The sequence below is a fragment of the Macaca thibetana genome, chromosome 7 (genome assembly GCF_024542745.1).
Source record: "Macaca thibetana thibetana isolate TM-01 chromosome 7, ASM2454274v1, whole genome shotgun sequence".
NCBI lineage: Eukaryota > Metazoa > Chordata > Mammalia > Primates > Cercopithecidae > Macaca > Macaca thibetana.
Genome location: NC_065584.1, coordinates 76,424,714 through 76,452,208, shown reverse-complemented (window position 1 = coordinate 76,452,208; position 27,495 = coordinate 76,424,714). Strand labels below are relative to the sequence as shown.

At 38.8% G+C, this 27,495-nt stretch overlaps 1 protein-coding gene across 8 annotated transcripts in view; it reads right to left on the bottom strand.

Annotated features, from left to right (window-relative positions):
- HEATR5A (HEAT repeat containing 5A) overlaps positions 1 to 27,495 on the bottom strand; it is a 124,739-nt gene that overhangs the window by 47,148 nt on the left and 50,096 nt on the right. For all 8 annotated transcript variants that reach the window (XM_050799684.1, XM_050799682.1, XM_050799689.1 and 5 more), the window contains 8 exons: positions 21,920 to 22,029; positions 16,340 to 16,503; positions 16,083 to 16,258; positions 8,114 to 8,219; positions 6,971 to 7,161; positions 4,920 to 5,079; positions 2,260 to 2,449; positions 1,111 to 1,280 (listed from right to left, as the gene is read on the bottom strand). In XM_050799684.1, the coding sequence (XP_050655641.1) occupies positions 1,111 to 1,280; positions 2,260 to 2,449; positions 4,920 to 5,079; positions 6,971 to 7,161; positions 8,114 to 8,219; positions 16,083 to 16,258; positions 16,340 to 16,503; positions 21,920 to 22,029 (1,267 nt within the window). The remainder of the gene's footprint in view (positions 1 to 1,110; positions 1,281 to 2,259; positions 2,450 to 4,919; positions 5,080 to 6,970; positions 7,162 to 8,113; positions 8,220 to 16,082; positions 16,259 to 16,339; positions 16,504 to 21,919; positions 22,030 to 27,495) is intronic.

The following is a 27,495-nucleotide window of genomic DNA, read 5'->3' as shown; positions in this document are numbered from 1 at the left end:
TTCTACAAAAGTAGGGATAATCTATATGACAGATTTTTAAGATTCTAAGGTTTTTCAAGCTCTGAAATGCTGCACATTTTGCCTTAAGCTTGAAAATGAAAGGTCTATATAATTTTCAACAGTCACGTTACTAATGGGAGTGTGCTACAAACACTGCAGGAGTAGAAAAAGTTGAAAAGCAATTTTATAATTCCAATTTATAATTCCAAATGCAACTCAATTTTTGAGGCAAGTCCAGATAGAAACTGGTGACATGGTAAATCTTTTTTTTTTTTTTTTTTCCTGAGATGGAGTTTCATTCTTGTTGCCCAGGCTGGAGTGCCAATGGCACGATCTTGGCTCACTGCAACCTCCACCTCCTGGGTTCAAGCGATTCTCCTGGCTCAGCCTCCCCAGTAGCTGGGATTACAGGCGCCCACCACCACGCCCAGCTAATTTTTGTATTTTGAGTAGAGACGGGGTTTCGCCATGTTGGTCAAGCTGGTTTTAAACCAACCTCAGGTGATCTGCCCGCCTTGGCCTCCCGAAGTGTTGGGATTACAGGCGTAAGCCACTGCGCCTGGCCAGGGGAAGTCTTAAAACCAATGACAACGAACCACTTCAAAGGAACTTCTGGTTGATGGCCTTTATCTTTCTACATTCAGTAGATACAATATTAGAAGCCAGATATTGATGTATATGTTGCTGGAATACTAAGGAAAAGTGTTATTTCTCCATCTGGGATGTAAAGAACTTTGTAATAACTCGGAATAGATGAAAAAGAAGAAAAAAAGAGACAGGTGACCACATAAAGTTTTGCATGTCCCACAGATTTATATAGTACATGGACATTATAAGCACCCAATATATGTTTATTGATTTATGAATAAATATTCCAAATATCAATTTCAACATTAATGGGAGAAAAATGAATCAATATAAAAGAGATTTAGGAGCTGATTACATGAAAGCTGCCCCCTACTCTCCAAAAAGACTAGAACTGAGGGGAAATAGCTATGTATATAACATATAACTTTGTACATAGTCTAGAGGATAATTAAAATGTGTACTGGGATAAATCTAAGATTCAAATAAAAGAAACTAAGAACTGGTTTACAATTTTATACTCACACAGAGGCAGCTAACCAGGCTAGACAAGTTGACATGTCGTGGAGCAAACATATGAAGCTGCTGAAGGCAAGAGATGGCCTGAGCTTGAACAAGGCAGTCTGGGTTATCTTGCATTACTGTACAACCCAGTAGACAGGAGGCCCTTAAGGTAGAAATTGAAGTACTGTTACCTAAAATAAAAAGCAGAAAGCTTTTAATAATTGGCCTATAAAAACATTACTCTTTAAACATATATTACAGGTTTTAAAATTTACTTCCAGTTTTGAGCTTACAAATCTGTGACTTACAATTTCTTCTACAAAAGTAGGGATAATCTAAGTGACAGGTTTTTAGATTATTCTTTTTTTTTTTTTTTTTTTTTTTGAGACAGAGTCTCAGTCTGTCGCCCAGGCTAGAGTGCAGTGGTGCCATTTCGGCTCACAGCAACTTCTGCCTCCTGGGTTCAAGTGATTCTCCTGCCTCAGCCTCCCGAGTAGCTGGGACTACAGGTGCACACCACCATGCCTGGCTAATTTTTTGTATTTTTACTACAGACAGGGTTTCACCATGTTGGCTAGGCTGGTCTCGAATCCTGAGCTCCAGTGATCCACCTGCCTCAGCTTCCCAAAGTGCTAGGATTACAGGTGTGAGCCACTGTGCCTGACCTACTTTAGTTATTCTTAATTTGAAAAGTTTATTGCAACACAAATTATTAGGCAAAGAAGAACCTAAGACTATCAATAGGTTATATCAAATTTTCATAAAAAGTGGAATTAGAAATTGCCAATAAACTTAGCCTCGCTTGTATTAGTTAAGAATTACTTTCATGTATTATAATCATGTAATACTATGCAATTTGAACAGCTTGCAATATTTGAAATTTTGGACTTAGCCATTTATTTCTTAAAGAGAGATCAGAGCTCTTTGGATGATTCTGCTTCATGTCTGTCATTTTAACTGTTAAGGAAGGTATCTTTAGGAGATACGTAATTGTCGAAATATTGTACTCTGTCTTTTCAAGGTAAGATAAATCAGGCTGAATGGCATTTATACATTCATTTAACAAAACATACAGCACCTATCATGTGCCAAGCATACAGACCACGAACTGAATTCATTTTTATGTGTATTATTTTTAATGTAAAACATCACAAAAGCAGCTATGCACACCTTGTAGCTCTGGACCTAACGTGGTAATAAGGGCATTCAAACAGCGACCAAGGCTTTGGTGAACTTCAGCATGAGTAGGAGGCACATTTAACAACAACATTATAATAAGAGAAAGGGTAGGTTCCACATGCACATAATACAGTGGGCCAGCAGAATCAATGATCAGTGATAGAGAATGTAATGCCCAGGTCTGTAATGACAAAGAAAAACAATTAAAAACATTACAGCAGCATTAAGAAACATAAAATACATTAAGTTGTTCTTTTGTTGAAGCAAGTAATAAAGTAACAGCAAATGTGTATGCTACTACTAATGCGGAAAGAGAAATGGAGGACTTCCAACTCAGAGGCAATCATCTAATTTAGAATGATATAGTTCATCATTAAGAATTGCAAGTAATAGTTAGTACTTTAGCTAACAGCTTGAATCAAATCTAGTTTGTTGAAAAACTTTATTGTTTAATCTATAGAAAGAATGAAAATTCAAGTTTTTAAAAAGATGCAACAAAATCTACAATTACATTCAACAATATGGACAAATCTCTTGAACATAATGTTGAGTGAAGAAAGCCAGACATAAAAGAATATATGTTGTATGATTCCATTTACATAAAGTACAGAAGCAGGCAAAACAAATTTATGCTGTTGCAAATTAGGATAGTGGTTATCCTTGGTGGGGGTAAGTAGTTAACTAGAAGACAGTATGAGAAGTGTGTATGGGGTATTGATAATGGGCTGTTTCTTGATTTCAGGTGGTGGTTACATAATGTACTGTTTGTACATAGATATGTACATTTATGACAGGTGCACACGCGCACACAGATACACACACACACACACACACACACACTATGGTTCAAATGAAAAAAGACTGGCCATATACTGATAACCACTGAAGTTAGGTGATGGGTATAATAGATTCATTATAGTATACTTTCTAATTTTGTGTATGTTTTAATGTTCTATAACAAGAAGTAAATTAAAAGCTCTCTCTTCAGAAAATGAACTGAAAAAGTTTTATTCCTCTTATCAATGGATGTATAAGAAAGCTTACAGTACTTTAAACGCTGCAAAAATGAGCTTCTATTTGTTAGGTGAGAGACAGCAATCAAGAAAATTCAGAAATGACACTGGGAGCTGTGGAAAGTATATGAATTAATCAACAAAAAAGGTATTCAATATAAAACTAGGCACATTCAGAATAGACTTGTTGAAGAGAGAGAAGAATATAACAGAAGCAAAAAGTACTATATATAAAGACGGGTGAAAAATGGAAACCTTGTAAGTCAATTCAGTCAAGTACTAGATGAAGTGGAGGAGGCAAGTAGTAATATGGTAATTCAGAGAAGGAAAGCTAACTGGATTAAAGCTTGATGAGATGGTGGTTATACTGGATCTTAAAAGACTAAAAGATGTGGAATATCAAATAGGCATGTAAGGAGAGAAGAGAAAAAGAAAATAATGTAAATGTAGACATGAGAATGACATGTGGATAAATCATCTGTAGAAGTGAACACTTTGAAGTAATAACAGAAAACATCTATGGAGTCAGTTGATGGGACTGGAATAAAGAAGTTGATTCAAGAAGCAATAAGCACTTTGTCAAGCTTTTCTGCAGGGAAGTGGCAAGATGAAAATCTTTTAGGAAAATGAATTTAGCCTTATATCTAGAGAGAGTTGGAAAGAAAAGGACTAAAAATGTGACGAATTAGGAGGCTATGACAGTAATTCGGCACACATTAATAAGGGAGACAGATAAGATGACAGAAGGGGAGTAAAAGAACAGGAGAAATAAAAATCATATATTTGATTAAGATAGGAGAATGATGATTTTATTGACAGAAATGGGTAAGATATGTACAACGATATGATAAAGTGGTTAAGAACAGGAGTTTGGAGTCCATGACTTGTGTTCTTGATCTGATTCCATGATTTATTAGCTTTTCAGTTGTGAGCAAGTTGCTTAGCTTCTTAAGCCTCATTTTATTTCCCCATAATGGGCTATACACCCTAACAAATTATTACGAGGACTAAGAGAATTACTACGAGACTTAGAAGAGTGTATCGTAACACCTGGACCTATTAAGTTCTTTAAAATAGTAGATGCTATTATTATTATTTAGTATTATTATTATTTTTTGAGATAGGGTCTGGCTCTGTTGTCTAGGCTGGAGCGTAGTGGCACAATCTGGACTTACTGCAACCTCTGTCTCCCCGGCTCAAGCCATCCTCCCACCTCAGCCTCCCGAGTAGCTGAGACCACAGATGCTCACCATCATGCCCGGCTAATTTTTGTATCTTTTGTAGAGATAGTGTTTCACCATGTTGCCCAGGCTGGTCTTGAACTCCTGAGCTCAAGCAATCCACCTGCCTCGGCATCCTAAAGTGTGAGATTATGGGCGTGAGCCACCACTTCTAGCCCGGTGCTATTATTAAGATGGAACAGAGATACGTTTTCAGAAAAACACAATGAAATTGACTTCAGACATTCTGAGTGTGGGAGAAGATTTTAATTTTAAAAATCCATCAAGGTTAACAATGGCTTCCACAATTACTATGGGGGGAAAACCATATTCACAAATTATTAATGTTCAATATAAACACATTCTGCATCATCTACAAATCATGAATTTCAAGGGAAGTATCACATGAGGTACCCACCTGCACATCAGGGGAAGTGCTGTCCTGTGCCAAAGTATAAAGGATTCCAATACAAGAATTTAGGTGTTGAGAAGAACTTATTCCTCCTAAATACCTATGTAGGGACCCCAAGGCCAATGAGTGTCCTGTTCTGGTAACCACATCCCTTGCTGATTTCAATCTGTAAATATGAAAATAAAAATAAATGGTAATCACTGCAAAAGAAAAAAAAACCAAAAACTAATGCATGTACATTGTCACTTAGGCAAAGCTTTTTATATGGATAATTGCAAAATTTAGAAATATATTTTTGGCTAACTAATAAAAAATTCTGAAGTAACCGAAAGGCATCTTGCAAAGGAAAACATTTTGAATCAAAACGTCTTCATATTATTGATTAGTTTAGTATGAACAGTTTCAATGTCTTTCATATATACACATGAAGAAGGTTTTTAAGACAAACATTATTACTTTATCATTAAGTTACATTTTAAAAACTCAAATGCTGAGATACTTCAATTTCATAGACTTTCAACTTAATTTTGATTTTAAAATTAAATAGGCCAGGTGTGGTAGCTCACGCCTGTACTCTCGGCACTTTGGGAGGCCAAGGCGGGAGGATCACTTCAACCCAGGAGTTTGAGATCAGCCTGGGCAACATAATGAGACCCTGTCTCTACTAAAAAAAAAATTTGTTTTAATTAACTGGGCATAGTGCCACAAGCCTGTAGACCCAGTCACTTGGGAGGCTGAGGCTGGAGTATTGCTGGAGTCCAGGAGTTCGAGGCTGCAGTGAGCCACGATCACACCACTGTACTCCAGCCTGGGTGACAGAGCAAGACCTTGTCTCAAAAATAAATTAAATAAAATTAAATATGAGAAGTTAACGTTTATTAGGAATTTATTAGAAATTACTGTGTGCTCATTTAAGTGGTTTATATTTAGCCCTTCTTTAATACTCTCAACAACCCTGAAATTCATACTATTATCAGTTCCTGTTTATAGATGAGGAAACCAAAATAATAGCTCAAATAGCTCTCACAAAGTAACCAACTATCAAATGGTAGAGCTGGGATTAGAGCCAAGTTAATAACCTGACTCCAGACTTCAAATCAGACATACATATTGAGTAGACTCCAAGGTCAAAGTGCTATGAATACTACCAGCACCATTCCTAATATAACTTATTATAGATATATAATACAACCACAAAGTTTTATTTGTAGGCTTTTTCCCCATATTACTTTAATATTTACTATCTCATTTACCTTAACATTCTTAAGTAGGTAGCGCAGTACCACCTGGAATAGAAGAACACTGGCTGAGAGGATTAAGTAATCTATTGAAAGTTATACAACTGATAGAAATGAAAGTACAGGCCGGGCACGGTGGCTCACGCTTGTAATCCCAGCACTTTGGGAGGCTGAGGCGAGCGGATCACAAGGTCAGGAGTTTGAGACCAGCCTGGCCAGCATGGAGAAACCCCGTCTCTACTAAAAAAAATACAAAAAAAGTAGCTGGGTGGTGGCATGTGCCTGTAATCCCAGCTACTCGTGAGGCTGAGGCAGGAGAACTGCTTGAACCCAGGAGGCAGAGGTTGCAGTGAGCCAAGATCGTGCCACTGCACTCCAGCCTGAGCGACAGAGCGAGACTTTATCTCAAAAAAAAAAAAAAAAAAAAAAGACATGAAAGTACCGTTTGTTTCCTTATCTGCAGCCTACAGTCTTTTTTCCTGTAGTTTGTTCTTATTACTTATCATATATACATTTTACATTATAAAACCGTATAAATATTTCACTATCCTAAAGTCCATCCCACTGATGATCAATTATATCACTCATATAGATTCTGATCTTTATTATATAAAGACTATAGCTGAAATAGTAATAGTTTTACGTGCCAAGATCAGCAGGCCAATTTTTATTTTCTTTCCTTTATTTTAAAGCAGTCAACATTTGACAATTTTTCTTAGTTAAATCTCAGCATGAAGATCTTACTAGTTCCAACAAACCAGAAAGCTATACCCAGTTTTGAAACATAGCCCCTGAGTATTAAATAAGAAATTCACTTACTTGTCAAAGCTAACTTGAGCTAATCCAGCAGTAAAAGCTCCATCATCAAGCACTTGGGCTAATCTAGCCCACGCCTCTGCAGCTGCACATCTCAGCAAGGGGTTGGTACTTTCTAGGGCTCCCGTAACTAATGTTAGGGCAAATCTTTTCAATTCTTCTGGACCTAAACATCCCTTGGAGAGAGCCACGTACTGAAATATGTAAAGAACAACCCAAACTTACAATTGTAGTAAATTATCATATCCAGTTAGGAATGTATATTCTGGATAACCAAATCCAAGTATGTTCATACTTGGATTACTACTTAAAAACAAATAAGAACACAAAAATCCACACTGACAATACAAATATAATTCCTTTTTTTTTTTCCACAAAGCACTTTAGAATTTTAAACCTCCAGGCAGCAATATGGCAATCAATTATCATTAAGGTATAAATGGTTTGAAAGAACATTAACAGAGATGTCCACAAAATAAGCGACTAATGAAGTCTATCATATTTTACTGTACGTAGAAACGGTAAGTCATAAGTAACAATGAGCTGGATTTGGTCCACAGGCTATAGTCCATCAATCCCTGGCCCAGGATATCAGGATTGGTAGGTTAACGCATGGCTCTACGCAGAGATCATAGGTTTGATTTCTTTTTTTTTTTTCTTTTTTCTGGAGACGGAGTCTCGCTCTGTCGCCTAGGCTGGAGTGCAGTGGCCGGATCTCGGCTCACTGCAAGCTCCGCCTCCCGGGTTCACGCCATTCTCCTGCCTCAGCCTCCCGAGTAGCTGGGACTACAGGCGCCCGCCACCTCGCCCGGCTAGTTTTTTGTATTTTTTAGTAGAGACGGGGTTTCACTGTGTTAGCCAGGATGGTCTCGATCTCCTGACCTCGTGATCCGCCCGTCTCGGCCTCCCAAAGTGCTGGGATTACAGGCTTGAGCCACCGCGCCCGGCCCATAGGTTTGATTTCTAACAAGTTTTATGTGGACAAAAAGTTAAAGGAGAATTACAAATCCTGAAAACTTTTCATCAGGAGATTAAGAAAAACGAAGGAAAAAAGAGCATTTTAAAAACATCATCCTCCGACAAACTTCATTGGCCACAAATTTTTTAAAAAATGAAACAAACATTTAAATAAATAAATAGAATTACCTTCAAGAAACTAGAAACTGAAGAAACAACATGTAACTGAACCACTTGCTGACGAGCTCCTTTTGTGTGCTTTATACTGTCCAAAAGCTGTTCCAATATAGGAAGCCTACAATCAGAAATAACAGGATTTAAAAGCAAAAAGACTTTTTTTTTTTTTGGAGATGGAGTCTCGCTCTGTCATCCAGGCTTGAGTATATTGGCACCATCTCAGCTCACTGCAACCTCTATCTCCTCGGCTCAAGAGATTCTCTCACCTCAGTCTCCCAAGTAGCTGGGATTACAGGTGTGTGCTACCACATCCGGCTAATTTTTGTATTTTTAGTAGAGTAGTAGTTTCACCATGTTGGCCAGGCTGGTCTTGAACTCCTGATCTCAAGTGATCTGCCCACCTTGGTCTCCCAAAGTGCTGGGATTATAGGCACGAGCCACTGCCCCTGGCCTCTGAATACAATTTAAACTTCACACTTTAGGTTCTTTAAACGACTGCAGTAATTGTAAGTGTGAGAATGTACATTCCAATAACTGGAAAACTAAAATTTGAGATGATACCAACAAAAGTAGTCAATACTGATATAACTCCACAAAAATTTATATGTAACACATAGCCTCAGATAATTTGAGGCAGGAAGACTGCTTGAAGCTAGGAGTTCAAGACCAGCCTGGGCAACACAGTGAGACCTCTTATTTTACAAAAAATTAAAAAGTTAGCCAGGCATAGTGGCACATGACTGTAGTCCTAGTTACCCACGAGGCTGAAGCAGAAGGGTCACTTGAGCCCAGGAATTCAAGGTTACAGTGAGCTATGATCATGCCACTGCACTCCACCTGGGTAACAAAGCAAGATCCTGTCTCAGAGAAAGAAAGAAGAATAAAAATGATTTGAAAAGTGCTAAAAAGGTAATGTTAAATGAAAAAAGCAAGGGTTAAAATTGTTTTACATATAGTATAGTCCAAAGTATATTTTCAAAGCATAGTTGGGGATTCAAAGAGCTATGCTGCTTCTGGCTAGCTATAGATGCAATTATAGCTCATTGCAGCCTCGACCTCCTGAGCTTAAGTGATCCTCCAGCCTCAGCCACCAGAGTATCTGGGACTATAGGAACACATTACCCACACCCTGCTAATTTTTTTTTTTTTTTTAAAGAGACAAGGCCTCACTGTGTTGCTCAGGCTGGTCTTGAACTCCTAAGTTCAAGTGATCCTCCAGCCTCGGTCTCTGAAAGTACTAGGATTATAGGGTAAACCACTGTGCCTGGTCATTTTTCTTCTTTTATAACGTTTCTAAATCCAAATTTCATTATGTACATGTACTAAAATTTATTCAACCATTCGACTACTGGTGAGAAAAATGTTCCAATTTTCACAATTCTAATTAAGATAAATATAAACAATATTTCATGTCCTTATAGAACAGAGGTTTTAATTCCTTATGTCAAGATTAAATACATGTAACCATAAAATAAACCACCCCATTTTACCATTAATTTCTCTCTTAAAACATTGTTTCTATGCCCTATACTTCCTTTTCCCTCTTTTCCGCCTTTAAATGAGAAACCTGAAATATACTGAAGATAACTTTTTCAGTCGTAAATTATCTTGATGGCAGAAGGGTAAAGATTATAATTTTATCTTCATCTCCCTAATAACTTGTGTTTGGCATGTAGTGTAGACAGTCAGGCGTGCTTGTTGAGCAAACATAAAAGACAACAGATCAGGTAATTAAACACAGGGCATGACTGGCTGAACATGAAAATACAGATATACTTTTATCTGACCTTAATGTACTTTCAATAATATCCCTAAGTCCTTTAAAACTAGATCTCCATCATTCTACTGAGGCTACAAGGCAAGCGGTCCTGTAAATGGCAATTTTGTTATCAAATCAGAATAGACATGGGGATCGTGCCTTTAAAAAACCTAATTGTACAAGGAGTTAAAAGAGTAAAAAGGAAGGTTTGAAGCTATGTGTACGTCATATGGGTTGGGGAAAGCAGTATGTATAAAATCAACTTATAAAATGTAATAAAGGCCAGGCGCAATGGCAAACACCTATAATCCCAGCACTTTAGGAGGCCAAGGTGGGCAGATCACCTGACGTCAGGAGTTTGAGACCAGTCTGGACAACATGGTGAAACCCCATCTCTATTAAAAATACAAAAACTAGCCAGCCATGGTGGCGCATGCCTGTAGTCCCAGTTAATTGAGAGGCTGAGGCAGGAGAACTGCTTGAGCCAAGAGTGGAGGCTGCAGTGAGCTGAGATGGCACCACTGTACTCCAGCCTGGGTGACAGAGCGAGACTCCGTCTCCAAAAATAAAAAATAAAAATGAAAGTAAAATGTAATAAAATGGTGGAGTACTAGGAATACTTAGAAAAGTACTTATTTCCTTACATCAATGTTGTGTTTGTTATAATAAATTTGAAAAACTCAGAAAAGCACATGAAAAATTTACCCCAAATCCCACCACCTACAAAGAGCCGCCATTAACATTTTGACATCTTTGTTCTTGTCTTTTCTCCCTTAGACATATGAATAAATTTTTAGAAAACAGAGATCGTTTTGTACATACTTTGTTAATAACTTATTTTGTTTCCCCTAAACAACATTATCAGGGATTTTCCCATCTTATTAACTATTATATGGTTTCACTATAATAGTATTAGTGAATAGGTATTAATATTATATATTCTGGCAATATAATTTATTTAACCAACTTCCTAGTTTGGATCATTTATGCTATTTCTAATTTTTCTTATTACAAATAACATGCTAAATATCTTGCATATGAAACTTTTTCTGGTGGCTCATACCTGTAATCCTAGCACTTTGGGCGGCAGAGGCAGGAGGATCCCTTGAGCCTAAGAGTTTGAGACCAACCTAGGCAACATAGTGAGACCTTATCTCCACTAAAGAGAAAAAAAATTAGCCAGTGTAGTGGTGCCTGGCTGTAGACCCAGCTACTTGGGAAGCTGAGGCAGGACGATTGCTTGAGCTTGGGAGACTGAAGCTGTAGTGAGCCAAAATCGCACCACTGCACTCCAGCCTGGATGACAGACCGAGATGCTGCCTCAAAAAAAATTAAAAAAACAAACAAAAAAAGCTTTCTGTCCATTGTTTAAGTGCATATTTAAGGCATTTTTTTTTTTTTTTTTTGAGATGGAGTCTCGCTGTGTCGCCTAGGCTGGAGTGCAGTGGCACAATCTCAACTCACTGCAAGCTCTGCCTCCCTGGTTCATGCCATTCTCCTGCCTCAGCGTCCCGAGTAGCTGGGACTACAGGTACCCGCCACCATGCCTGGCTAATTTTTTTGTATTTTTAGTAGAGATGGGGTTTCACCATGTTAGCCAGGATGATCTTGATCTCCTGGCCTCGTGACCCACCCGCCTCAGCTTCCCAAAGTGCTGGGATTACAGGCATGAGCCACTGCGCCCGGCCAGCATTTTTTTTTCAAGAACATTATTTATGCCCAAAGCATCCTATAGGAAGATTATGGAGGGTAAATGTGACAACAAAGGGGAATTACGAATAACTGTGTGATCAAGCTCCCAAGTTTAAAAACCTATAACGTCATTATTAGATCATATCCTACATCTGTTATTGTGAAATTGTATCACACTTAAAGTTATAAAAATACATAAGGTTAGAGATTAAGAATTATGTCATTCTGTACTATAAGTTGACTTATACTATTACTTCTTGACCACATTCATGGACCAAAGACTATAAAACAGGATTGTCAGAGCTCAAAATCTTTTTCTTCATCCTCTGCCCCCAATCCTGAAAGAGAATGAATATACTATTAACTAATCAAGGATTCAAGATATATGACACCAATTCCTATAGAGATCTCAACAAAAGATTCTGATCTTCAGGAAGATGGAGATGACTTAGTAATACTGAATTAGTACTCATAAGTAGTATCAATTATAACATATAATTATCAGTTTGGAATGAAATGATAGGTACTAAAAGTTTTAAGTCTAGATGGAATAAAAATGCAGTTAACTGAATAAAGGGCGAAGATGTAACATTTGAAAATGCTGACTTATTTTACATCATACATTTTACATTATATACCCTTTAGACAGAGGGTACACACGTATACACAAACAAAACAGTAACCACAAACAAAAACAAAATAATACTTTTTAGACAGAGGGTATATAATGGCAAAATTTTTTACTACTGAGAATTATAACTGTTTAAGCTTTTCCTCTCTGTCCATCCATTCACAAGTGACATAATTTGTTGAAGCAGTCCATTTATCAGAATCACCTAAGGGGTTTAAAAAATTTCAGTGCCCACTCCCACATTATGCATACCATACTAATCAGGATCTTCAGTATCTTAAAAATTTGTCTGGATAATTCCAATGTGCAAGTCAAGGGTGGAACAATCCTCAGGTGAATTAAGGAACTCATTCTTTGCAATTAGGTGAAAATCTATTTAAAAGCAACCACAAACACAGGCCAGGAGCAGTAGCTTACACCTGTAATCCCAGGACTTTGGGAGACTGATGTGGGCAGATCACCTGAGGTCAGGAGTTCCAGACTAGCCTGGACAACACAGCGAAACCCCGTCACTACTAAAAATAAAATTCGGGCACGGTGGCGCATGCCTGTAGTCCCAGCTACTCGGGAGGCTGAGGCAGGAGAATCACTTGAACCCGGGAGATGGAGGTTGCAGTGAGCTGAGATGGTGCCACTGCATTCCAGCCTGGGTGACAGAGTGAAACTCTGTCTCAAAACAAAACAAAACATAAAATAAAGTAACCACACACAGGCTGGGCACAGTGGCTCATGCCTATAATCCTAGCACTTTGGGAGGCCGAGGTGGGCAGACCACCTGAGGTCAGGAGTTTGAGACCAGCCTGGTCAACATTATGAAACCCCATCTCCACTAAAAAATACAAAAATTAGCCAGGCATGGTGATGCATCCCTGTAATCCCAACTACTTGGGAGGCTGAGGCAGGAGAATCACTTGAAATCCAGGAGACAGACGATGCAGTGAGCCACCGCACTCCAACCTGGGCTGTCTCAAAGAAAAAAAAAGTAATCACAAACAATATATGATTGAGATCAATATTATTTCTTTTCTGTATAAAATATCTTGACTTTCCAACCTTTAAACATTTTTGCGTTAGAACCCTACAGTCAGAATAGAGAATCAACTAATTTAAAAGACAATTACGTATGCATTAATAAACTGTGAATAAATTGTGCATTAATTTATATTAAATAATATATTATTTCCAACCTTAGGACAACCACATGTTATACAACTATTTAAACATAAGGCTAACCACAATAATAACAAAATGGCTTGAAATACTTGGTTGCTGTTTAAATATAGATACTTTAATTAAGACGTTTCTTCTCCATAACTCAAATGTATGGCTGAAAAGCAAACAGCCTGATATGTTACATAAATATCATATCTGGGACAATAGGAAATTAGAAACTTAACTTCACTATTCATGTAGTTTCTATCTTCTGGTTCTGTAACGACACCTACTGGAGACTGCTGATATTGCTTATAACCCACTTTCTGTACCTGGGATCTTGCCAGGTTCACTTCTTTATATTTACATTTTTGAGACAGGGTCTTGCTCTGTTGCTAAGGCTGGAGTGCAGTGGCGAGATCTTGGCTCACTGCAACCTCTAACTCCGAGTATCAAGTGATCCTACCACCTCAGCCTCCTGAGTAGCTGGGACTACAGTTGCACACCACCATGCACAGTTAATTTTTGTATTTTTGTAGAGAAGGGGTTTTGTCACGTTGCCTAGGCTGCTCTTAACTGTTGGGCTCAAGCAATTTGCCTAACTTGGCCTCCAAAAGTGCTTGGTTACAGGTGTAAGCTACTGTGCCTGGTCATCTACTATTTTTATTCCAAAACAGTTAGAATCCTGTTTGTTCCAAATTTGTTAGAATCCAAACAGAATGATAGGGTTTGCTTTTATCTGTTCTCAATGTTTTTATTAAAACAGACAAAACCTCCCTTCCTTGAATATTCATTATTATTATTATAATTTAGGTGGGGATACAAAAACTATGAGCACATTAAAAAATTCATTAAACTTAATAAGAAAGGATCTTCATGAAACTATAATTAGGCAATAAATCTGAAAAGGAAAACTTCTCTAGAATAATAAAATCACTTTTTTAAGAGGAAAGGCTGTAAAAAGCATATTTTCTTTTTTGCTTTTCCACTTTAGACCCATCAAAGGTAGTGGAACCATTTAAGAACATCCTTAATTTAAATACTTTGCTTAAAAGGCCAGCCCTGTTTTATCCACAGTAGTTACTGGTATATTAATCCAAATTAATTATTTTAAAGTAATTATATGCTCTATAAAAAGGTAGTTAGAGACTAGTTCAAATTTCATCCTCTCCATGAATCTTTCTTTGAATATTCCAAATCACTGTAATTTTCCTCTTCATTCGTTAACAATTCAGTCATATATTCTCTTATCACCATAACCTTATAGTTACAGTATATACAGGAAACACTACAAATGCATTTGGAAAAAACATCTTTTGAAACTGAAGCTAGTAAAAATCAGTATAAATTTCATTCACTTTTCTACGCAATGAAAGCAAATTATTCTAAGACCTGTTTCAGAGAGGTGTTGGTGATGAAACTAAAATATTTTTCTAAGTCTTCACCAAAGACATCAAGGTAAATTCTCTAACTGGTATCCTCTGGAAGACATAACTGGATAAGAAGATATAATAAAAGCTATGATCTAGTCAAATGCATTGTTGTTGGTCGAGAGACAGGAAATGAATGAATGAATCAGTGTGGACAACAGTGATTTGTAAACTATTATTAGCCACAATAGCCTATGAGAGAGATTCACTTCCCATTTAGTTTTTCCGATAGTAACAGAATTTCCTGGATAGTGGATTTTGATGCCTGAGAAATGTGTATGTCCAGTTACTAATTAAGAAACTATCATTCTCAATGAGGAATCATTATCATCCTTTGGTTTTTCAAAACGAAAGTCCATTTTTGGGGGAGGCCATCTTGTATTTATTAATTTTTCACATACAATAGCATAGGATAGAAGTCCCTACATAGTATGAGGTACACAACATGATGTTTTTAATGATGTTTTGCTCATATATAATTGTGAAATAGATTACCACAATCAAGTTAATTAAACATCTATTATCTTTGTGTGTGTGTGTGTGTGTGTTCTAAAGCACGGGGTCCCCAACCCCTGGGCCACAGACTGGTAGTGGTCCATGGCCTGGTACTGGTTCACAGCAGGAGGTGAGTGGCAGGCAAGTAAGCATTATCATCTGAGCCAAACTCCTGTCAGATCAGCAGCGGCATTAGATGCTCACAGGAGTGTGAACCCTATTATGAACTGTGCATGTGAGGGATCATGTGCACCCCTCACAATGCCTAATAATCCGAGGTGGAACAGTTTTATCCCAAAACCTCTTCCTATCCCTACCCAGTGGACAAATAGTCTTTTGCCGAACTGGTCCCTGGTGCCTAAAAGGTTGGGGACCACGGGTCTGAAGTTCACTTTAAGTGAACTGATAAAAACCATTTAAAATCCCTCCAATTGAAGACAAATCCCTGGACCTATAATGCTTCCAAAAAGTTTCCAAGGTAAGAAAGCCTATGAGACCTAGTCTAAGAAAAAACCTAGTATGTGTCTTTGTAATGACTGCTCATAAATCAATATTCTTATGTCATTATTTTTCATTTGTATTTTCAGCTAGACGATAAGCTAACTGTGGGCAAAGTATTGTATCCACAACAGTTCTAGTGGTTTTAGGCATTTAAATCATTTCTTATTAAATATTAGTCAAATGAATAATAAAACAAGAACTTTTATTTCACCTTCACCTGTCATTTATAAGAAATTATTTACGCTAATGAGATCTCTGGCAACATTCTTCTTACCCACCAGTTCTCTATTTTCCATTCACTGAACCATTGAAGATATTTACCTTTGAGTTTCTCCCACATGAGCGCATACAACCCCAAAGAGCTTGGCTGCAGAACTAATAACTGATAGTGCTGGAGGCAGGGGCTTAGGCACTGAATCTCCCTCTACATCTTTCTCATAAATCAAATAAGGGTCATATTCAAGACTTCCGCAAGCAACACCATTACCAAGCAGGAGCTAAAAGGGAAAAAAAGTATAAAAGGTTTTAAGATCACTGTTCACAGATTCAATCTACTCAAGAGTAAAAAATGGCCATACCTGTTCTTCAATAAATCTATGGTCAGTCTCTTGTAACAAAGGACTTAATATCAAAAGATCATCCTGATGACAGAGGGGTGGAAGTAAAAATGTAGATGCTGACACCTGAATATCAGGGGCAGTCAAGTCAGCAGCCAGCTCTTTGAGGATAGCACAGAGGTTTCCTGTTGAGTCACAGAAAAAGAGCAATTAGTACTATTGGTTATCTGGTGAGAGTATGGGGTTTAAAACTCAGGTTGAGCTTTAATGCACCCACTGGCCAACTTTAACATATCACAGCCGAAGATTTTATTTCTCATTCTTGAAAACTGCCCTAGAAATGACTGGCTCAACTATGTGTTGCTAGTCACAAGGTTAAGAATTGATACTAAAAGAAAATCTCAAAGTATGTGTGTATGTGTGTGTGTGTGTGTACATACCTCATGGTATAAAAATGACATGAAATATAAAAATAGATGTAAAAATAGATTTACAAAAGCAGGTTTGTTTTTTAAAAAAGCACAGTCTGAAAAAATTTATAAGAATTAGCCTGAGACCGGGCATGGTGGCTCACACCTGTAATCCTAGCACTTTGGGAGATGAAGGTAGGGGGATCACTTGAGGTCAGGAGTTCAAGACCAGCCTGGCCAAACATGGCAAAACCCTATCTCTACTAAAAACACAAAAATTAGCTGGGCATGGTGGCGGGTGCCTGTAATCCCAGCTACTCAGAGGCTGAGGCAGGAGAATCGGTTGAATCCGGGAGGCAGAGGTTGCAGTGAGCAGAAATCAGCCACCGCACTCTAGCCTGGGCAACAGAATGAGAGTCCACCTCAAGCAAAAAAAAAAAAAAAAAAAAGAAAAAAGAAAAAAAGAATTAGCCTGAAAAAACTTAGACATGTTATTATGGAAAATTTCAAACATAAATAAATTATAGTACTATGATGATGCCTGCCCCTACCCCTTCCAGCATACGCTCATTATTCACCTTTACCAGCTGCAACAGTATTATTTCACCTACATCCCCATTCCCGATCCCACATTCCTCCACATTATTTTTAAGAAAACCCTAGGCAGCACATCATTTCATTCATAAATATTTCATTGTGTATCATTAAAGTGAAACACATTTTATTTTGAACAAAATCCTGCTATATAATCTCATGTTGTTTAAAAAAAAAAAAAAAACCACTGAACATCAGATACCCATTCAGTATTCAAATTTCCAACTATCTCAAAAACACCTGTTTTTGTTGCTTCTAGATCTAGGTAAAGTGTACACATTGCAGCTAGTTTATCTTGTCTCTTTCAATTTAGTATTCTCCCTATACCTTTCCCCTCTCTGGCAATTTATTTGAAGAAACAAGGTTATTTGTTTCGTACAATTTTCTACAGTCTGAGTTTTTATGATTATAGGCCCCTGGTATAGCTTAATTTGTTCTTCTATCTGTACTTTAAAAAAAAAATAAATTGGTAGTTGGATCTAGAAGGGGCTCCTTTTTGTTTTTGGTGGTGGGCAGGGTGGGTGCAGGTTAGTTCATAAGTGGTATTGTGTTCTCCCATAACACAAGAGACAACATATGGTTGCCTCTCTAACATATACACTTTGAAAAGCTGATCCATTTATCACATTGACTGCAATTATCACCTCAAAGATGTTTTATCCTAATTTCTGCTGGGTTATCAAAAAATCTTATCCACAGAGAGCTTAAATGGTTTTTGCCAGTTTGTAACTTAAGTACTGCAGGAAATTCCCTTAGAAAAATGTTTACACTCTTCGAAGTGTTTCTTCGAACAATTGCATCAGGATGAAATGAGGACTGGGGTGACATCCAATGATCAGAAGCGGTAGGATGAGTTAGGGTTTACTTGCCATCACTTTCTGTATCATTAGCAGCAGTAACAGTGGTAACAACAAATATTTATTGAAGTTTACTTTTTGTTTTTTAACAGATGGGGTCTCACAATATTGCCCAGGCTAATCTCTAAATCCAAGCCTAAGTGATCCTCCTGTCTCAGCCTCCTGAATAGCTGAGATTACACCCAGTGCTTGGCTTACTGAATACTTAATATGTGTCGGGAAAGGTACTAAAAGCTTTACATATAACCCTCATAGTAACCTAATAACGTCAGGTTAGTATGTTGTTTCACAGGTAAGGAAACAGGAATCGGGAATTTATTACTTGCCAGAGATCATATGGTGATCACACAGCTGTCAGACTGAATCCCAGTTAATTGGGCTCCAGAATTTGAGCTTTTAACCACTGTGCTGAATCACTCATCCATCCAGATTGTGTTTAATAAGCTACAGAGAAAGATTTTATTATATTTAATCTTCCTTTCAAGAAAGTATACACTATGGGATACCAATACATACATATAACTATAATAGGAAGGTAGGAACTATTATGTTTCATGAAAGATAAAAACAAAAGCACTATTAAATTTAGGGAAAGGAGAGCTTACGTACAGGAATTAGGAAGAGTGGACAGGGATCAATGAAGTCATAAAGATTGAGCAAATGAGAGTTGCTCAAAGGAATGTCTAAGTTTATGTATATGACACTCAGCAAAATAATTCTGTTGGTAGTACAATATACAAGGTATGTTTGTTCCTACAGCTATGTGTGAAAATAGTAGAAAATCTCTACTTCTCAGTTAAAAGTGATTACTTTCCCAACTGTCCCTGGAAAAAGTACCTAAAGATAATTAAGATAATTTTGAAATGCAAATAAGCTTTTGTATAAAAATGCATGACTAACTTGCTGATGAGTTATTTTCAGTGTAGAGAATATTAAGGTATTTGAAAAGAAATCCATACCTAAACTAAGACAGGAAATAAAAACTAAGAACTCAATTTTTACGCCAATCCTTCGGAAAACTAAGTCACTCTAAGACATCTACATCTGCTGGACAGTCATGAAGAAAAGTTGTTTCAATTCTTAGATACATTCCATGTGGCAAAAGCAATTTCTTATTATGTCCTAGACACTGACTCTTTGACAACACATTGGAGGAACTGATAAAATCAGAACTTTATTTATTTATTTAGAGACAGAATCTCTGCCACCCAGGCTGGAGTGCAGTGATGTGATCTTGGCTGACTGCAATCTTTGCCTACTGGGTTCAAAGGATTCTCCTGCCTCAGCCTCCTGAGTAGTTGGGACTACAGGCATGTGCCACCATGCCCAGCTAATTATTTTGTGTATTTTTAGTAGAGACGGGATTTCATCATGTTGGCCAGGCTGGTCTCGAATTCCTGACCTCAAATGATCCGTTTGCCTCAGCCTCCCAATGAGCTGGATTATAGGTGTGAGCGAATGTACCTGGCCTAGAGTTTGTTTTTTCCAGAAGTTCACAGCAAGTCCTGACTTTGTCTCCTAATGAACACTCTGGAACTGATTTGAAATACATATATATATGTATATTCATTATTCCTTTAGGACTCCTGATTGCATTTCCAAACTCCAACTCTGAGAAAATCCAAGTTAAAAAAAAAAAAAAAAAAAAGTAGAAGACTTCAAGACTTTTTCCTCTAATTTAAGTTTTTTCAAGGGTAAGACTTACATCATCAGGCCAGGCCCAGTGGCTCATGCCTATAATCCCAACACTTTGAGAGGCCAAGGCGGGGGGATCACTTAAGCCCAGAAATTTGAGAACAACCTGGGCAGCATAGCAAAACCTCATCTCTACAAAGGATTTAAAAAAAAAACAAAACAAAACTAGCTGGGAGTGGTGGTGCACACCTGCAGGCCCAGCTACTTGGGAGGCTGAGGTGGGAGGATCACTTGAGCCTGGGAGGTTGAGGCTGCAGCGAGCCAAGATCACACAACTGCACTCTAGCCTGGGTGGCCGAGTGAGGCCCCGTCTCCAAAAAAAAAAAAAAAAAAAAAAGCTTCCATTATTATTTATCAGAAGATACACTGTACATTTTAAGTCAAGATTCTTGTATTCCTAAATACTTATTGAAGAGTTGAGCAGCAGTCCTTTTGGCTGGGCACAGTGGCTCATGCCTGCAATCCTAGAACTTCAGGAGGCCAAGGAGGGTGAATCACCTGAGGTCAGGAGTTCACACCGGTAATCCTAGCGCTTTGGGAGGCTCAGGAGGGTGGCTCATCTGAGGTAAGGAGTGCGAGACCAGCCTGGCCAACGTGGTGAAACCCCGTCTCTATTAAAAATACAAAAAAATTAGCCAGGCTTGGTAGTGCATGCCTGTAGTTCCAGCTACTCAGGAGCCTGAGGCAGGAGAATCGCTTGAACACAGGAGGCAGAGGTTTCAGTGAGCCGAGATCACGCCACTGAACTCCAGCTTGGGCGACACAGCAAGATGCCGTCTCAAAAAAACAAAATTTTTATTTTAGTCTGAAAATAAATTTCAAGATACTATTGTAAAAATCTGAAGGAAATTGCTTTTGTCACAACCTAACAGTTATCTGAGCTGTGAAACATAGAAATTATCTCTCAGCTTTTTACTAGATATCTAGCAAGTAACTTTTAAATTGATAGATGGCAAAGAATAAGATAGACATATCACTAAGCTATGATTGTTAAGTCTCTAAGTAGGTTACTTAGAAAAGGCAGCAGCACAGCATGAGGTAAATTTATGTTTTAATCTTGATTCCACTCTTTACCTGATATGTGCTCTTGAGTTGGTTTTGTAACCTAAACCTTTTGCCAAATAAGAAAAATGTAACTCGCTCACTGTATCATCCTAGGATAAATGAGATTTGATACATACAATTTCTAACACAGTGCCTGGCCTTAAGAAGGAGTTTTTTTTTTTTTTTTTTTTTTTTGAGATGGAGTCTCGCTCTGTCGCCCAGGCTGGAGTGCGGTGGCTGGATCTCAGCTCACTGCAAGCTCCGCCTCCCGGGTTCACGCCATTCTCCTGCCTCAGCCTCCCGAGCAGCTGGGACTACAGGCGCCTGCCACCTCACTCGGCTAGTTTTTTTGGTATTTTTTAGTAGAGACGGGGTTTGACCGGGTTAGCCAGGATGGTCTCGATCTCCTGACCTCGTGATCCACCCGTCTCGGCCTCCCAAAGTGCTGGGATTATAGGCTTGAGGCACCGCGCCCAGCCTGTTTTTTTTTTTTTTTTTTTAAACTTATTTTAGGCTGGGCTAAATAGCTCACACCTGTAATCCCAGCACTTTGGGAGGCCAAGGCGGGAGAATTGCTTGAGCCCAGGAGTTTGAGACCAGCTTGGGCAACATGGCGAAACCCCGTCTCTACCAAAAATACAAAAAATTAGCTGGGCATGGTGGTGTGCCTGTAGGCCCAGCTACCCAGGAGGCTGAGGCTGGAGGGTCATTTGAGCCCAAGATCAAGGCTGAAGTGAGTCATGATTGCATACCACTGCACACCAGCTTGGGTGAGAGAGTGATATCCTGTCTCAAAAAAATTAAAACAAAAACAAAACCCCAAATGTATTTCTTTACTATAAGATGGTGAACACATGGATTAGGACTGAACTCCCTAAACCTCCTAGAAACAAGGCACTAAATAACTGCCATTATAATTCATTTAAATATTTAATGAGTGACAGTAATGTTCCAGGAACCATATTAGTCACAAATAAAACATTTTAGTCTAAGGCACATACCTTCATAGGTCTCAGGAGGTAATAAAATCAACAGTTCATAAAGTCTTTGTCTATAAACCACTGATGGTGTTTTCAAAGGACTTCCATACATTTTTAGTATTGAAGAAAGCCTTAAAATAAAAGAAAAAGTGTATCTTAAGTGGTTAAGTTATATAACAATACACAAAAATTGACAGCTTAACATCTTAACATATAAATTAGTTATGTAACTTACTAACAAACATTAGTGCTGCTTTACTTTTCTTTTCTGAGACAGGGTCCAGCTCTGTAGCCCAGACTGGGATGCAGTGGCATGGTCTTGGCTCACTGCAACCTCTGTCTTCTGGGCTCAAACCACCCTCCCACTTCAGATTCCTGAGTAGCTGGAAACTACAGGGTTGCACCACCATGCCTGGCTAATTTTATTTTGTATTTTTGGTACAGACGGGTTTTGCCATGTTGCCCAGGCTGGTTTCAAACTCCTGGGCTCAAGCAATCCTCCCGCCTCGGCCTCCCAAAGTGCTGGGATTACAGGCCCAAGCCACCACACCTGGCCACAAAATATGATCTTTCTTCACACTCTCTCCTTTCATTTTCATGTACTCTTCTTTATCTTCTATTCACCTTTCCTATTGGTGTTAAGACATCACTTTACCAATGCTCATTCATTCAACAAATATTTGCTGAAGGACTACTACTGTTTTTTGTTTGTTTTGTTTTGAAATGCAGTCTCACTCTGTTACCCAGGCTGGAGTGGTAGTGGTAAGATCTCGGTTCACTGCAACCTCCGCCTCCTGGGTTCAAGCAATTCTTCTGCCTCAGCCTCCCGAGTAGCTGGGACTATAGGCATGCGCCACCATGCCCAGCTAATTTTTGTATTATTAGTAGAGACGGGGTTTCTCCATATTGGCCAGGGTGGTCTTCAACTCCTGACCTCGTGATCCACCCACGTCGGCCTCCCAAAGTGCTGGGATTACAGGTGTGAGCCACCACACCCGGCCAGGAATACTACTCTTAACAAGCTATGTTATCAACTAGAGTATGGTTTTCATCCTTAGCTATACAGAAGTTCAATGAAATTACTTTTATTATGTCACTGGAATAAATCTGCTAAACTGTTATGGCATGAGCTTTCTAGGTTCTCTAAGAAATTCTCACAATGTTGAGTCATTTGTACTTTCTTTTTTTTTGTTATTTTTCTTTCTGAGACGAACTCTTGCTCTGTCGCCCAGGCTGGAGTGCAGTGGCGCGATCTAGGCTCACTGCAACCTCTGCCTCCCAGGTTCAAGTGATTCTCCTGCCTCAGCCTCCCGAGTAGCTGGGACTACAGGCAAGTGCCACCACGCCTGGCTAATTTTTTGTATTTTTAGTAGAGAGGGGGTTTCATCATGTTAGCCAGGACGGTCCGATCTGCTGACCTCGTGATCCACCCGCCTCGGCCTCCCAAAGTGCTGGGATACAGGTGTGAGCCACCGCGCCCAGGCTGTACTTTCTTTTTTGCTTTTGTTGTCGAGACAGGGTCTTGCTCCATTGCCCAGGCTGGAGTGTAGTGGCGTGATCTCAGCTCATTGCAGCCTCAACCTCCTGTGCTCAAGTGAACCTCCCACCTCAGGCTCCCAAGCAGCTAGGACCACAGGTGTGGGCCACCATGTCTGGCTAAATTTTTATATTTTTTGTAGAGATGGGGTTTCACTATGTTCCCCAGGCTGGTCTGAAACTCCTGAGCTCAAGTAATCCACCCACCTTGGCCTCCTAAAGTGTGAGGATTACAGGCATGAGCTACCATGCCTGGCCAACTGCACTTTCTAGAAAACTAATGCTTGCTATTTCTAGTCTCTAGAAGAAAGGGGAGTTATCTATTGACTTATCACTGCATATTTTAAAATGCTGGTTCCATTTAGTATCTTTCAGCTTGGTAAATACTACTTAGCAAACATAATTGTAACACCTGGGTAGAGCCGGGCATGGTGGCTCATGCCTGTAATTCCAGCACTTTGGGAGGCTGAGGCCAGATGATCACTTGAGCCCAGGAGTTTGAGGATACAGTGAGCTATGACTGCACCACTGCACTCCATCCTGGGCGACAGACTGAAATAGTGTCTCAAAACAAAAACAAAAACCTCTATTTCAGTAGAATTTTTTAGTTACCAAAGTTAAGAATAAATCCACTGCATTTTTATATTTCTCTAAGGCCAGATCAGAAATAAATAGCTAACATATGAAAAGTCTTTCAATCATATTCACAAGATGTTAGGAAATTATATTTCTAAAAATCCTGCAACATTCACTTATTTTAACTATAAAAAAATTTAGTTTGGAGACGTGCATGTGTATGTTTTTTAAAAAGATGAGTAGAACAAAGTAAGAATTTAGAAAAGCATTTTTATTGGTTTCTGCTTTCATTAGGAGGGCAGATTATACTCCCTGCAGGGCCTTCCTGCTACTTACTTAGGTAAGTATAAATAAGTATAAATAAATCTTTTATCAGGATAAAAGACAATTTGCATTTTATACTTATAGAAAGAGACTTTTCTAAGGCCAATCAACCCCTATGCCAATGAAAGCAAGCAAACATACATTTAAAAAAAATGAAACAAGACATAAGTTGAAACCAGAGTAGGCACACAAATATCAATACCAACACAAGGCTCTGAGACAAAGCTTGCACCCATGGTAGGAGTGTAAAACCCATTCATTTTAAGAAACTTTCACCAAACCAAACTAGGAATAGAAGGTTACTCTCTTAATCTGATAGAGTAGCTACTAAAAAAGCTGGAGCAAACATCATTCTATCAGTAAAACATGAAAAGCATTCCCTTTATTTAACCCTTTCTATTTAGTTTTAAATGGCAGTTCTCTAACATAGTTAGCACATAAGGAAGAGAGAAACAATATTGTAAAAGGAAAAATCTAGATGAATCTACAAATAAATGTTTGATATGAGAAAATTCAGTAAGGTGGTTGGATATAAAATCAAATACATTTTTATAAGGCAGCAATAAACAGACTATATATACTATATACCCATCTATTTAATAATTACAACAAAAATACAAAGTACCTGGGAGTAAAGTTTTTAAAAAGACTTGTAAGACCTTTATTTAGAAAAAAATTTAAACTTTGTAAAATACCTCAATAATAGTAAAGAGGTATCATGTTCATGGGTATTGTAAAACTATGAATTATCTTCAAATTTATCCACAGATTCAATGCAATCTTAAATAAAATTTATCTTATTATTTTTTTTGAGATGGAGTCTCACTCTGTTACCCAGGCTGGAGTGCAGTGGCATGATCTTGGCTCACTGTGGCCTCTGTCTCCTGGTTTCAGGCGATTCTCCTGCCTCAGCCTCCTGAGTAGCTGGGATTACAGGCATGTGCCACTATGCCCAGCTATTTTTTTTTTTTTTTTTTTTTTTTTTTTTTTTTAGTACAGACGGGGTTTCACCATGTTGGCCAGGCTAGTCTTGAACTTCTGACCTCAAATGATTCGCCCACCTCAGCCTCCCAAAATGCTAGGATAGCGTGAGCCACTGTGCCCAGCCCCAAATAAAATTTCAGTAGAAGATCAAAAGTGCATGAAGGGCCAAAATATGTCTAAAGAGGAATAAGGTCAAAAGGCTTAATCTAACATACAAAATGTATTATAAAGATAACATGTTGGCATATAAATAAACACACCAATAGAGACCACAGGCATAGATCATGCATAAATGAGAATATAATACATGACACAAGTGAATGGCAATCATTGAAGGAAGTATGGATTTTTTTAGTAAAGTACGGGACAGTTTGTTATCCACATTTATTTATTTATTTATTTATTTTTGTTGTTGAGACAGAGTCTCGCTTTGTCGCCCAGACTGGAGTGCAGTGGCCGGATCTCAGCTCACTGCAAGCTCCGCCTCCCGGGTTCACGCCATTCTCCTGCCTCAGCCTCCCGAGTAGCTGGGACTACAGACGCCCGCCACCTCGCCCGGCTAGGTTTTTTTTTGTATTTTTTAGTAGAGACGGGGTTTCACCGTGTTAGCCAGGATGGTCTCGATCTCCTGACCTTGTGATCCGCCCGTCTCGGCCTCCCAAAGTGCTGGGATTACAGGCTTGAGCCACCGCGCCCGGCCCTGTTATCCACATTTAAAAAGAAAACGAAATTGAATCCTGCTATGGTCTGAATGTGTCCTCCAAAATTCATGTATTCGAAACTTAATCCCCAATGCAGTACTGTTGGGAGGTAGGGCCTTTTGGTAGGTGTTTAGGTCATGAAGGCAAAGCCCTCACAAATGGATTAAAGTCATTATTAAAGGGCTTCATGGAGGGAGTCTGGCCCTTTTTTTTTGCCCTTCTATCCCTTTGCCAGATGAAGAAGGCACAGAGTTCCTCCCCTCTAGAGAATGTAGCAACAAGGTGCCATCTTGGAGGCAAACAGCTGGTTCTCACCAGACACCAATCTGCTGGTGTCTTATCTTGGACTCCTGCCTCCAGAACTGTTAGAAATAAGTGTCTGGTTTTTTTTATTTTTGTTTTTGTTTTTTTTTGAGACGGAGTCTCGCTCTGTCGCTCAGGCTGGAGTGCAGTGGCGCAATCTCGGCTCACTGCAAGCTCCGCCCCCCGGGTTCAGGCCATTCTCTTGCCTCAGCCTCCTGAGTAGCTGGGACTACAGGCACCCGCCACCGTGCCCGGCTAATTTTTTGTATTTTTAGTAGAGACGGGGTTTCACTGTGTTAGCCAGGATGGTCTCGATCTCCTGACCTAGTGTCTGTTTTTTAATAAATTATCCAGCCTCAGGTATTTTGTGATAGCAGCATAACAGCACAAATGAACTAAGACAGATCCCAAGCTCACTCCAAATAGAAAAATCAGTTCCAGATGACTTAAATATGAAAGACAAACCTTCAAACACTTCAGAGAGAAATATAAGAAAATACAACTTTGCAGTAAGGAAGACTTTTTTTTTTTTTTTTTGAACTGGGGTCTCGCTCTGTCATCCAGGATGGAGAGAAGTGGCGCAATCAAGACTACAGCCTTGAACTGCAGTGCTCAAGCAACCATTCTCACCTCAGCCTCCTGTGTAGCTAGGGCTACTAGTGAGCACCACTACATCTGGCTTTATTCATTTATTTATTTATTTATTTTGGTAGAGATGAGACCTCGCTATGTTGCTCAGGCTGGTCTCAAACCCCTGGTCTCAAGCAATCCTCTCACCTCGGCCTCCCAAAGCACTAGGATTACAGGCATGAGCCACTGCCCCCAGCCAGGAAGAATTTTTAAACAAAAAGAAAAAAAGTACTAACCAAAGAGTAAAAGACTGATACATCTGACATTTAAATAATAAATGCATATTAATAAAAAAATTAGAAGACATTTTTAACATTTTAATGAACAGCTAAAGAATAGTCTCAGAAATATGTAGGCCAGGCATGGTGACTCACAAGATAATCTAAGCACTTTGGGAGGTCGAGGCGGGAAGATCGCTTGAGCCCGGGAATTTGAGACCACTCTAGGCAACATAGTGAGGCCCTGTGTCTACAAAAAAAGTAAAAAATTAGCTGGGTGTGGTGGTGCACACCTGTAGTTCCAGTTACTTGGGAGGCTTAGGTG